The following is a 13,272-nucleotide window of genomic DNA, read 5'->3' as shown; positions in this document are numbered from 1 at the left end:
CCTGTAGACCACCATTTGCTCTTATCTGCTTATCTTATCCAAGCTGGGTTATCTGTGGCATGGGGCAGAAGACACTTTTTTAAAAAATGCATTTACTTTTAAAAACAAAAACAAAAACAATCCTTTCCCCTCAAAGTCCAGTCCTTAATGTTAACAACACCATATAAACAGTATTCTGGCAAAGTCATTTATGGAGATGGCAAATATCTTTGCTGAAACCAATCTACGACCTTGGGCAAGCCTCTTAAACTCTTAAATGTTTCCTCAGTTGAACAGTGGGGGTGGGGTTATATCAGACACCCCTGTGGATCTTCCAGTGTCTACTCTGCTAGTACTCAAATCATAACTTCTACATCCCAAACCACACTAACTTTCCAGTACTCCATGTAAAGTTGAGGACACAATTAAAAAAAAAAAAAGCTTACTTATATAGGATCAAATTAGGAGAGGACTAAAAAGAAACAGAGCTGGAGCCACATTATCATACTTGAACCTCTCCTACTCCAGAGGTGAACAGGGGAGGGCACTTCAACATAAAGGGTAACCTAGCAAATAAAAAGGAACTAAAATACTCACTCTTCTTGTTACCAATCAAGCAGTCTTAGAGCCAAGAAAGAAAAAGACAGGTGGCAGGGTATATCTTAAACAACAGAGTTGGAAATTATGCTTCCAAAGTACACCTCTTTTTCAAGGCCAGTTCGATCAGCCAAAATAGAATTGATTTTCTCCCTTTGTGATGTGGGTGGAGAAACGTGGGAATGGGAACTGGCCCAGCACTACCAAGCAGGCACTGGCCACAGACCACACGCAGAGACAGCCAGGGGAAGAGAAATCTCCGGATGACAAAAGCCTCCCCAGCTACAAGCCTGACTGGGGACATTCTCATTGCCCAAGTGCTAATTATCAGCTCTCAGCACAAAGATGGGAAGAACTTTCAGATTCTAGATAAGTAAAGTACAGTGGGCAGAGAACTAGATTAAGACTCTGGAACTGGGAAGGGAGATCAGTGTGGACATAAGTTCTCCACCTACCTGAACTGTAGCTGTCCGTGGAAGACTGGGAGATGGAGCGAGACAAAGATCGGCGGCCTGTCTTGGTGGGGAATTTGGTGAACTCCTGCATGTCATCAGCAAACTGGATTTGCTGTAAGAGGAAGACGAACAGTTGAAAATTTACAACAGGAATTCTAGGAAATGTTCCATTTTTTAAGGCCATGTATTTCCTTCCCTAAAACCCAATGTTACTACATAGTTCCTACAAGCCAGCAATTCTCAGACTAGAGTGAGGGTGGGCGGAAGTTATTGCTGACTCCTCCCCAAATGCCAATTACTGCTTCTTTCCAATTGTTGTAGAATTTTGGGGTGGGGGGGAGCTCAAGACCGAACTTTTTTAAGCATCTGTCCAAATTTCACAAATCTTTCTTCTCACATTCCATGAAGTTTTCTTTCTTCTTACAAACTTGACAGGCTCTTTACCCTTCCTCCCAACTCTACCAAAAAAATACACAATCTCATAGTGCTTCTGCTTTTTTTTTCCCCCAAAGGATTCTCTTGAAGCACATTCTCATCCTGAAATTAGCAATGGTCCTGTTGTTTGAAGAAAATTATGGAGTTGCCTTGAAATGGTGATAGGCACTGGGGTGCCAAGTCAGAGTCCAATGATACTTATACTTCACAAAGCCATGCAGTATGCCCAGAACTTTCCACATCCAATAAAATACTGGCATACAATAAAGCATGCAAATTTCAAAAAAATATATGCACTCCACAGTAAAATCTAACTAATTAGGACAAATTTGAAGCAGAAAATAAATGACTTGGTAAAATCTTTATTAAAAACTTCATTAAATGAAATACACCAGAAGTAGGTAATTGTTTGAAGGATACTTGGAAAATGGGCTTTAATAAATGGCAAATACCTTATAATTAATGTAACTCAGAAACTTAATGGATGCTTCTAAAATGTATGAAAACATTTTCTTCTATTAAATGGTTTAAACCTTCCTCCTGAATGCTGATAAACCCTTTAAAATACAAAATAAACTTCAGCCTCCTGCAAAACAGAACAGTTTGAGACTATGAATTGAGATTCTCCTCACAATCTGACTAAATCTGAAAAGGTTCCCATGGAGAATTCATTAAGCTAAGTCTTTAGCAGATAACTCTGGAAATATAAAAGCTATTACAGATTAAAATCTTCTCCCCATAATGCTAGCAACATGGTTATAGCCACTCTGAAGCCAGAACAGTAAACTGCTTGTTTGTTACAGCGGCAGTATAAGAATCAGGCGTAAAAGTGCAACACAGAAAAAGAACTCAGTAAATAAAAAGCATTCAGTCTAAACAACATACACGACACCAGAACTTGATTAACAAGTATCTTTATACATCCTAAGCAGCTTTTTTAGTTTAGTTGCTAAAACTTAAATAATTTAAATGCCAAAAGCACAGTGCCTTTCAAAACAACCAACAAACCAACCAACCCACCCCACTCTTTGGGAGCACCTGTGTGGCACATTTGGTTAAGCAACCAACTCTTGCTTTCGGCTCAGGTTGTGATCTCAGGGTCATGAGATAGAGCCCTGGCTCCATGCTCAGCATGGAGTCTGCTTGTTTTTCTCTCCCTCTGCCCCTCCCATCACATGCACTCTTTCTCTCAAATAAATAAATCTAAAAACAAAACAACAAGCCCACTCGAAGTGGCCACAGGTCAGCATGTGCCCTTCAAGAGCGGATTTCCTACTGCATGTTCACATGACTTCTGCAGTCAGCAAAGCCAGTTTTACTGAAGAGATTTATCCAGGACCAAGGTAATGACTTTCAAAACCAACATGCAGTTCTTTTGGTGGGAGAAAAAATACAGTCAAGAGACCATCGATGCTTTTTAACACCCTGCAGAGGCAGCCCTTCCTCCATCAGCCTCCTTGTTCCTGGCATAGGCAGTCTAGTCGGAAGCTACTCTTTTCTCTTGGCTGTTATGATTCCCTCCCCTGTTCATCTTTTTTCAAAAGGCTCTGGGCACATTCCCAGACACCACCTACCTGGTGGTGGCGGGGGTGGGGGAGGGAAATGCAGTAACATTCGCAGTTTCTTAAATAAAAAAAAAAAGGAGAGAGCGGGAGAGAGAGGTGGCTGTGGCAAGATAGAAATGTTTCTGCAGCAACCTAAGAACTGATTTAATAGTCGTAATCCTACCTTGTATTAACAAAGCTCATCAGTAGTCTACAGCTTAGCAAAATCTTTCCCATCTAAAAATATTAGGCTGTGTTGCAAGCAGCTTACTGATCAGTGCAGTGCCCCATCTCTCAAATAATGAATATGTCCATATTTGAAGTGGGCAGACTGTTCATTCAAGCCATGGCATGGATGGGTGGCTGTCTATTCTTGGAGCTCTCTGATATTTTCACTGCTTACAGATAAGGTGGTCCAGCTATATGAAGATGCCTGATCACCGTGTCCCCCACCCCGCCCCAACTGCGTGCTGAGGAGAACCCAGATCACAACTTATGCTCTGCCAGTGCCCACCAGGCCTGCTTGCTCCAGGGCGGCCTGACAGCCTGCAGCTCTGTTTTTCTTTTGAAGTACGGCCTGGAGCTGGAGCTGTTCACCTTCACATTGTAAACAAAGACACTGCGGTCAAGAGCAGGGTTTGGATATTACCTGTTTTTCCCTCTAGTGAAACCAGATCTCAGCAACAGCCCTCTAAGTTGGGATGGTTTCACCCCACTTACACAAATATGATCATTTAGGTAAAAACAAAATCTGAAGATGGCTGCAAAGCTGTTCCGTTTACATTACTTCCTATTATCATCATTTCTTCCCATCATAATTAAGTCTCCACTGGTGTACCTCAGTGCTTCTTCAAAGCTGTTATCTTTAAGGAAGGCTAGTTCTAAATAGGATGTAGAATGGGAAAGGGAGAGGGAAAAAGAGATAAGGTAGCTGGAACTTCAAAAAGTATCTGAAAATCAAAAAGTCCTATGTTAAAGAACTATTTTGTGTTTGAATACTCACCATCCCATAAACAGACTTACCCACACCAAGCATGCCAGTGTTTCATTCTTTTTTTTTTTTTTTTTTTTTTTAAAGATTTTATTTATTTATTTGTCATAGAGAGAGAAGCGAGAGCAAGCACAGGCAGACAGAGTGGCAGGCAGAGGCAGAGGGAGAAGCAGGCTCCCCGCCAAGCAAGGAGCCCGATGTGGGACTCGATCCCAGGACGCTGGGATCATGACCTGAGCCGAAGGCAGCCGCTTAACCAACTGAGCCACCCAGGCGTCCCGCCAGTGTTTCATTCTTGAACTAATATTACAACTGAGAAAAGTTAGAAGGTCAGATTGACCCATTCTCCAAATAGCACATCCAAATACAGAAGTCTATTTGGCGTGCCTTAAAAACTCAATTAAATATCAAGCCAATTCAATGTGCTATTTTAAAGCACCCATTCGAATGGCTCAGTGGGTACAATGGTTGACTCTCTTCCATGTGACACTGAAAAGGATGAAAAGAAGCTTTCCAAAGAATCTGGGATCTGGTGCACCCACCACCTGGTGGGTAAGTGTGGTGACAAGCGAGCTGAAAGAACTGCTGTTTATAATTTATGAAGAAAAAGGGATCACAGGCAACCCAAAACAGTTATCAGCCTCCAGGGAAGACAAACTGTTTAATACTATTCATTTGATTTATCCCAACTGGTTTTTACCATCAGAAGCTGAAAAGTTTACTTCCACAAACACATGTTCTACCTACCCAGATGTTAAATAATAGCTTAGCCACACTTCCTTCCCAGGTCCCACCCAATCTTGCTGTCTAGCTCCTGAATCCCCGAGAACTGAAAGCCATCAGAATTGCACTATGTATAGCCAAGGGATGATGATCAGGATAATACTCATGGAGTGTTACATTCTTTTCGTCAACACATTTGGGAGGCACCGACTAAGTACCCAGCACTATCCCAGGGAAGATCTATGAAAGGAAATAAGAGCCATAGATTTCGTCTACTGAGAGGGTAACCGTAACACAAATGGCCATCATAGAATTTTACTGCTTCTTGAGGAAGAGCCTAGATAATGCAGTCTAACAGTCTTATCTGGATATTGTTCAGCTTAGGGCTCCAAAATTCAGAGGTTAGGCCAGACATCTTAAGAAACTTGTGACTTCACATGCTATCTAGCAGCTTTTAACTTCCTCAGAAAGGTTTCCTCCTAAGGGTGAAGGATAGACTCAAAGGTAAATAGCAATCATTAGGAAAACAAACCATTAAGAGCACAGCTTAGAAGTGAGTAGAGGGACTGGTCTATCTTTCTGCTGGGGAGTATGTGAAGGGCCAGTATCCCCCCTTCTGGTACACGACTGATCTTCTGAGGCATTCCCAAATTTATATGATCTGTCCCACTGTCTCCTCCAGCATACTGTATGTGCAGAATTTTCTGCATATTTCTCAGCTAATACTTAGCAACTGAGCAAAAAGATGACTATCAGAAGGTAGAAATTTTAATAAGGTCAATTACTAAGGTGTTGTAACACCTTCCAGGATTCCTACATCTTTTCTAATCCCTCTTCCACACATCTTCTGGCTAATAGATTCCTTCTTCTATAGAATCTACTCTCATCTGCTCTCTTTTCAAAGGGAAAGAAGAGGGTATGGCTATCAGCCTAAACAAAACAGGTGCAAGATCTTGCCTTGATACTTACCACTGATCAGTCTGATTCCATTTCGGATGAATCCAAAGAAATAGTTATCAATAAACACCAATATTTTGGTACAAGAACTATGTAAGTCTGCACATCTATCACACCTTCAATTAGGTAAAAGAAATTTCCCAAAGAAGAAGGGTATCCTCTTCCCAACGTGCTGCTCCCAGGTACACCACCAGAAAATAATTTATCTCAAGGGACTCAATCTCAGGCCACTGAGTTGAATCCACAGCCTCCTTCAGTCACTTCTTCCACTCCCTAGTGCAGAAACCAGTCTTCTGAGACTCAGCAGGTTTTGGCTGCTCCCTGTCCTCCTTCCCTGTCTCAAGTTTCTTAAGTTCTCAGTTTCCCCAGATGGGGCCTGAGCTGGGTGGGGGGCAGGGGAGGGTGACGGCAAGCTGACTAATCACAGCACATATCTCCCTCCATCACTCCACCTATCTCTGTCTCAAGGGTAACAGGATCTAATATGCACATGCACGTGTACACACACACACACTGCCAGAATACACTTCTGGAAGAAACAGTGTTTTCAAAAATGGGACTTAACTTGATCTTTCATCAATGCTGGTGGGAGGAAGGGGTGAGGCAACACCAGGGCTCACACTGCCTAGTCACTTAACCGGTGAAAACCTCTGCCAAAGAGCAGTCTTACCCTTATCAACTACTCCCCCAACCCCCACCCTTCTTATGAGACAATGTACCTCATGGATTTCTATTAGCTCCTATGTTGTATCCTACTCGTTATGTTGTATCCTACTCATACAATGAGTAGGATACAACATATGTATTTTTAATATATACATTAAGTATAAATATAAATTGTGTGTGTGTATATATATTTTTATTTCTATTTTATTTTATTTTTTTTTTGTAGAGGTGACTGAAGAAATCTAGATTCCTGGAACATATCCATGACTTCAGTGATACACGCAAGTTCCCTTTCAACTCACTCTCCACCCCCACTGTCCCATTTTCCCAACTTTATTCTCATTTTCTACATGTAAACACTTCAAAAGAATAGTATAATAAACACCCGTATACCCTCCCTCTACACTGAATCCTCCCATTTCCAAAAGTTTCTACCTCTGTATATATACACATGCATCCTTTCAAGTGATCCTGCCAAAAAAGATTGCAAACCTGAAAACTCACCAATCAATTCTTCAGAATGAATCTTCTAAGAATAAGGATATTCTCTTACAGAACCACAGTAACATTCTCATACTTTTAAGAATATTAACAAGCCTATATCATCCAGGCTGTGGTCAAACTTCTCCAATTATCTCAAGAATACCTTTCATGAAGATATGGTATGTGCACAAGGGACTATTACATGGTCACAACAAAGAACGACACCTTGCCATCTGCAGCAACCACAGGGTATTATGCTAAGTGAAATGAGTCAGAGAAAGACAAATACCATACAATTTAACTCGTAAGTGGAATTTTAAAAAGCAAACAAGAAAAAAGAGACAGGGGCACCTGGGTGGCTCAGTGGGTTAAAGCCTCTGCCTTCGGCTCAGGTCATGATCCCAGGGTCCTGGAATCGAGCCCTGCATCGGGCTCTCTGCTCGGCAGGGAGCCTGCTTCCTCCTCTCTGGCTGCTTCTCTGCCTACTTGTGATCTCTGTCTTTCAAATAAATAAATAAAATCTTAAAAAAAAAAAAAAGAGAGAGACAAACAAAAAACACACTCTTAAGTACAGAGAACAAACTGGTGGTGGACAAGAGAAGTGGATGGGAAGAGAACAGGGAAATAAAGAAGATGAAGACTTCACTTGATGAGCACTGAGTAATGTATAGAACTGTTATATCACTGTACACCTGAAATTAATATAACACTGTGTTATTCACACTTGAGCAATTAAAGAAAAAAGAATCTTTCATAGTTATAGACCCAAATGCCTCCCCAACTCTTCCAACCAGGATGGAATCAAGGTTCACTAAATGCATTTGGCTGTTAGGTTCCTTTAGTATCTGGTAATCTAGAACAGCTCTCCTGCTTTTATTTTATTCCCCTCTGCGGTATTTTTTTCCTGGAAGAGTACAGGCCAGTTGCCTTATGGAATCTCCCTTATTCTGAATTTTTCAGATTAGTTCTTTCCTTTAAATTGGAAGTTCAGTTTTGAAGTTTGACTTGGAAGAGATTAAAATTTTGGCAAGAATATTTCATAGCTAACATTGTATACTTTGCATCGTATCAGGCAGCACATAACATCAGGTTGTGCCATGATCAGTGACACCAAGCTGAACCCTGGGTTAAAGTGAGACCATCAGTCTCTGAAAGGTATATTTTCTCCTTTGCAAGTAAAGGTTAAATTGTGGGGTGTTATTTTTCAGCCTGTGAATATCCTGTTCCCTAGTGACTTTACCATCTGTTCATAATCCTTGCCTGAACCAATTATATTGGGGGGGGGGTTGTTACAGAATCATGGTTTTTTCCCTATCATTCTTTGCACATACATTAACTGGCATTACTTTTGTAAAGAAAAGTTTTTCTTCTCCTTCTTTTACTTTTTTCTTTACTTGTCATTCATATTTTTATTTATTCAATCTGTTACACTAAATTATACAATGAGTACACTCAATGCTCCAGTTGTCCCAAACTGGGCCAGTGGGAGTCTCCTTCAAGCTGACTCTTCTGTTTAAGCGCTTCCTTCCTTTCTGGCATAAGATACACTAGATTCACCTTGTTCTTTCTCTGCTTCAGACCGGGAATCAGCCATTTCTCCAAGAAGCCCATATTTCTTTCAGTGAGGAATGTCATATTGAAACTAGTTTCTGAGTACATAAATTGAGCTAGTTGTTATTAGAGGTGTCAGTGCTAGTAAGTTCTTTTATGGGACAGAGAAATCTTTTTGTTTACTCATGAGTTTATATTGATATTTCCATTTCAAATTTAACATTGTCTTTTTAAAACTTTTAATTTTCCTATTTGTATTTCTTTCCTCTTATGATGACAGTCTTGGTCTCTAATAGCAATCATACACTTACTTGTTTTATTCTGTAATACATCTAAAACAATTTCAAAATCTTAAGAGTAATATTACTAACAACATGCTACACAGTAAAGTATCAATATTTCACTGAAGTTCTTTTTGTCTTTAGAAAATACCTCAAAGGATGTATAGTTCAAGTATGATTTCCTAGGTGATTATATAATCAATTTGATATGTAGCTATTCATTTGTTTCTATTAACAAGCAATTATAAGGTTACCTTTTTTCTCTTTAATTTTTTGATATTTTATGAAACCACATCTCAAAGTTTTAAAGGTATAGTCAGAGATGTCTCTCTGCCATTTCCAACTCCACCCCCCTCCCCCATCACCATTTTCATTGGTTTCTGGTTTATGTTCATTTCTGGAGATAGAAAAAAAAAGTATGTATTTATACTCTTATTTTCCTTTTCTTACCCAAAAGCCAGAATGCTAAAATATTCTGCACCTTGGTTTTTTTGTTTGTTTTTTCCACTTAGGAAATCACTTTGAATTGGTTCAGAGTATAAGAATCAGTAATTCTTTTTTTTTTTAATTAAGGTTTTTTTATTTTATTATTTATTTATTTTAAAAATTTTTGACAGACAGAGATCACAAGTAGGCAGAGAGGCAGGCAGAGTGAGAGGAGGAAGCAGGCTCCCCACTGAGCAGAGAGCCCGATGTGGGGATCAATCCCAGGACCCTGGGATCATGACCTGAGCTGAAGGCAGAGGCTTAACCCACTGAGCCACCCAGGTGCCCCAAGAATCAGTAATTCTTAAATGCTGGGAAGGACTGCAGGTTACTACTATTCACCTTATATGTTTTTAATAAAAAGTCATTAACCTAAAGTCAACCTTGACTTTAAATAGAGCTCAAAGAAATTAAACTGGCAAACCTCACTGCATGGTATGCTGGGGTATTCTTTAAGATGAAAATTTGTCAAATGTTTATAAATAGGTAAAGCTGTACACATCAAATGAATTTTTATGCAAAGAAAAGTTAATAGCAAATGTAAGCAATCTATCAATGGACAGATCTAGAAGGAAGATGGAGTTTCTGACATTTTGGAAAGTGGCCACACAGACTGAGTAAATGCCATCTGTATAATTTCTTAGCCTGCCAAGAAGGAGCAAGATTGGAGATGTATAAAAACAATTCTTCCTTCCTTGATCTGGAAGTTTAGCTTATATGAAAGTGAAAACGAACTACATCTGAAAATTCAAAGCCTCTACACATACTTGTTTGAGTGCCTGAGTCCCACCTGTAAGTCAGAGCAACTTTGAGGAAAGCTATATCCACTGAGAGGTGCAAGACATGCAAATCCTTGCCAAACATTTTACAGCAGATCAACTACAAGCAGTTCCATAAAAGCAGTAGCTGAGTTTACCTAGATGTGCTTTCTAAACTCGAGACAAACACCCAGCCAAGGTTAATAAGACAGAAACCCTATCAGTTTTTTTTTTTTTTAAAGATTTTATTTATTTATTTGGCAGATAGAGATCACAAGTAGGCAGAGAGGCAGGTAGAGAGAGGAGGGGAGGAAGCAGGCTCCCTGCTGAGCAGAGAGCCCGATGCGGGGCTTGATCCCAGGACTCTGAGGTCATGACCTGAGCCGAAGGCAGAGGCTTTAACCCACTGAGCCACCCAGGCGCCCCCAGTTTTTTAGTTACTATCCATTGCTTCCCATAAAGTATAGGCTCAAGGGAGCAAAAAGTCATCAAAACTCAACATTAAATAAAGATATTAAAGCCCTAATACTGAACAGTGACTATGTAGTAACAGGTATTGTATCCAAATGTGGGTGGGTTAATAGGACCTTTCAGAAACACTCCGCAGACACATAGTTTCAATTTCAAAAAACAAGGTAAAATCACTTTTTAAAGATTCAGCTGCAGGTGGCTTTAGCTTCCATAGCTGTTAACAAAACAGAAAATATTAAACTTCTAGGAGACTAGAGACACAAGGACAAGAATGTGACCAACGGTTACATCAAAAACATAACTATATTTTTCATTCTAGAGCAGTAATGTTTGCCATCTCTTCCTGGCTTTCTAACTTGAGATGTGTATGTTCATTTTTAGATAAAAGTCTCAGGATGAAATCATGACCTCAGATAAACCTGTAAGAAAGAAAATGGTGAAAAGAATTGTTGGCTGTAATGTCTCTGGGGCTATTTAAAAATAAGTACTACCCAGATACCTGGGTAGCTCAGTTGGTTAACTGTCTGACTAGATTCGGGCTCAGGTCATGACCTCAGGGATCAGACCCTACATTGGCTCTTTGCTGGCTGTGGAGGCTGCTTAAGATTCTCTTGCTCTCCCCCCTCCTTTCCCCGCCACCCCATGCACTGGCTCAGTCTCTCTCTCTCTCAAAACAAACAAAAAGCAAACCAAAAACTCCAAACACACCAAAAAAACCCCAAAACAAAACTACCTGTTTGCTCCAGAATGAATACAGGATAATCCCCTCACTCTATTTCCCAGACCAGAATACAAAAGTGGAGCTTTCCTGACCCATGACTTTCTTAATGGTCATTTTCTAATGAGTAAAGTGGATAGACGCACAAGATAAAGATCTCTCTCTCTTTTTTTTTTTTTTTTTAATATTTATTTATTTGAGAGAGAGAAAGTGAGACAGAGCATGAGCAAGGAGAAGGTCAGAGAGAGAAGCAGACTCCCTGTGGAGCTGAGAGCCCGATGTGGGACTCGATCCCGGGACTCCAGGATCATGACCTGAGCCGAAGGCAGTCGTCCAACCAACTGGGCCACCCAGGCGTCCCAAGGATAAAGATCTCTTGCTTTATGTTGTATCGCAAACTAAAAGTCAAAATCAAATCTGCTATAGGAGGAGTTACTCAGCACGTTTTATCAGTAAGTAACAATGCCAGAACATCACTGATCTCAGTATTTTTCAAACCATTTTTGTTTAAATGTTGGCATACAAAGAACAAGTAAAACCACCTGTAAGCATCACATCAGGACTTTTACTTACTGCTGATCATAAATTTGAAATCCACATTTAAACCAATATTGTAAAAACAAAGGTCCTGTGAACGCCTGTATTCTTTTTTAAAATTATTTTATTTATTTGCAGAGAGACAGAAGATAGAAAGCACGAGCAGGGAGAGTGGCAGGTTCCCTGCTGAGAAAGGAGCCCGACGTGATACTCCCAGGACCCTGGGATCATGACCTGAGCCAAAGGCAGAGGCTTAACCAACTAAGCCACTCTGGCATCACCTGAATGCCTAGATTTCTATGACGTTCTAGTTTAAGCACTCTGCTTCAACATCCGTGGCCCACAGATATGACTTCTTTATAGAGGATTCCTTACAGAGGATCTGTATTTTCAAAATATTTTAGAATCTTTGAGTGCAGGATTTACTCTTCACAGATGAAAAAAAAAGAAAAGGGGTGGGGATTAAGTGACTTGCTGAAGGCAAATTTGCTAACAATGCTGAGATTTAAAAAAAAAAAAAAGGAAAAAGCAAGGGAGACAAAAATCCCTACAGGTCCAGTACTATTATCCTTCTTTTGGAATAGGCTGGAATAGCAGCTTTCCCCTGTATTTTCAAAAGTCAGTTACAGAATAGTCTACTATTGCACAGAAGCTCTCTGAGCTTCCAGATGAGCACTTGTGAATCTAGGGATGGAAAAAAATTCTTTCTGTTCCAAAATCTACATTGATTTTGGGAGAAGTACAATGATGCAAAGAAATATATTAAAGTTGCCAACAAATTGCCTTGAGGAGTATGGTTCCTTGGGCTGGAAAGGGTGAGGAGAGAGTAAGAGACCAAACATTGTGGAAGCAAAAAGTTCTGTGCTGGCATGTATGTCCACTGTCTTCTGGTAGCAGAATGGAGAGGAGGAGAATGCACAGGCAATCTAACCCTGACCACTAGGATGAGAGAAATGACCCCAAAATGTCTTATAGGCATCAAGAGCAATGTGGAAATTTCATCTGTGTTTATTACACAAGGAGATTTTCAAATTTGGTATGGTTAAAACCAACCAATGATTTTTTTTTTCATCATCCGGGAAACCTGCTATTTTCATAAGAAATGACCATATTGAGGGGCGCCAGGGTGGCCCAGTGGGTTAAGCCTCTGCCTTCAGCTCAGGTCTTGATCTCAGGGTCCTGGGATCGAGCCCCACATCGGGCTCTCTGCTCTGCAGGGTGCCTGCTTCTCCTTCTCTGCCTGCTGCTCTGCCTACTTGTGATCTGTCTCTCTCTGTCAAATAAATAAATAAACTCTTAAAAAAAAAGAAGACCATACTTTAAAACATGCAACAGAGAATACATTTTAAATGTGTTTTTTAAGGCAACTTATTTATGTTGTGCACAATGGGAACGTGGGCGTTTTACCTCTCACACACAGCACAATTAGAGTATATGTCCTTAAACTGAGAACTCCACCAGGTCCCTTTCTCACCTGTGGTGTGGTATTCAAAAAATCTACTCCAAGTCACCTTGCATCTTCTAATGTGTCTGAAAGATCTGGCATATTTATAGATCTTTCTGTAAATCTTTCAGATTTTTCCAATACAAAACAAGTTCTCTGACTTTACAACAACTAAAAAATAGTTCTTATATGGTTA

At 40.2% G+C, this 13,272-nt stretch overlaps 1 protein-coding gene across 3 annotated transcripts in view; it reads right to left on the bottom strand.

Annotated features, from left to right (window-relative positions):
* The window catches only part of AHCYL1 (adenosylhomocysteinase like 1), a 39,101-nt gene that overhangs the window by 13,190 nt on the left and 12,639 nt on the right, over nt 1-13,272 (bottom strand). For all 3 annotated transcript variants that reach the window (XM_059375672.1, XM_059375673.1, XM_059375674.1), the window contains exon 2: nt 1,032-1,143. In XM_059375672.1, coding sequence (XP_059231655.1) covers nt 1,032-1,143 — 112 coding nt within the window. The remainder of the gene's footprint in view (nt 1-1,031; nt 1,144-13,272) is intronic.

The sequence above is a fragment of the Mustela nigripes genome, chromosome 14 (assembly GCF_022355385.1).
Source record: "Mustela nigripes isolate SB6536 chromosome 14, MUSNIG.SB6536, whole genome shotgun sequence".
NCBI classification, from domain to species: Eukaryota; Metazoa; Chordata; class Mammalia; order Carnivora; family Mustelidae; genus Mustela; species Mustela nigripes.
The sequence above is the reverse complement of the archived record's forward strand: the minus strand, read 5'-3'. Positions and strand labels throughout refer to the sequence as shown.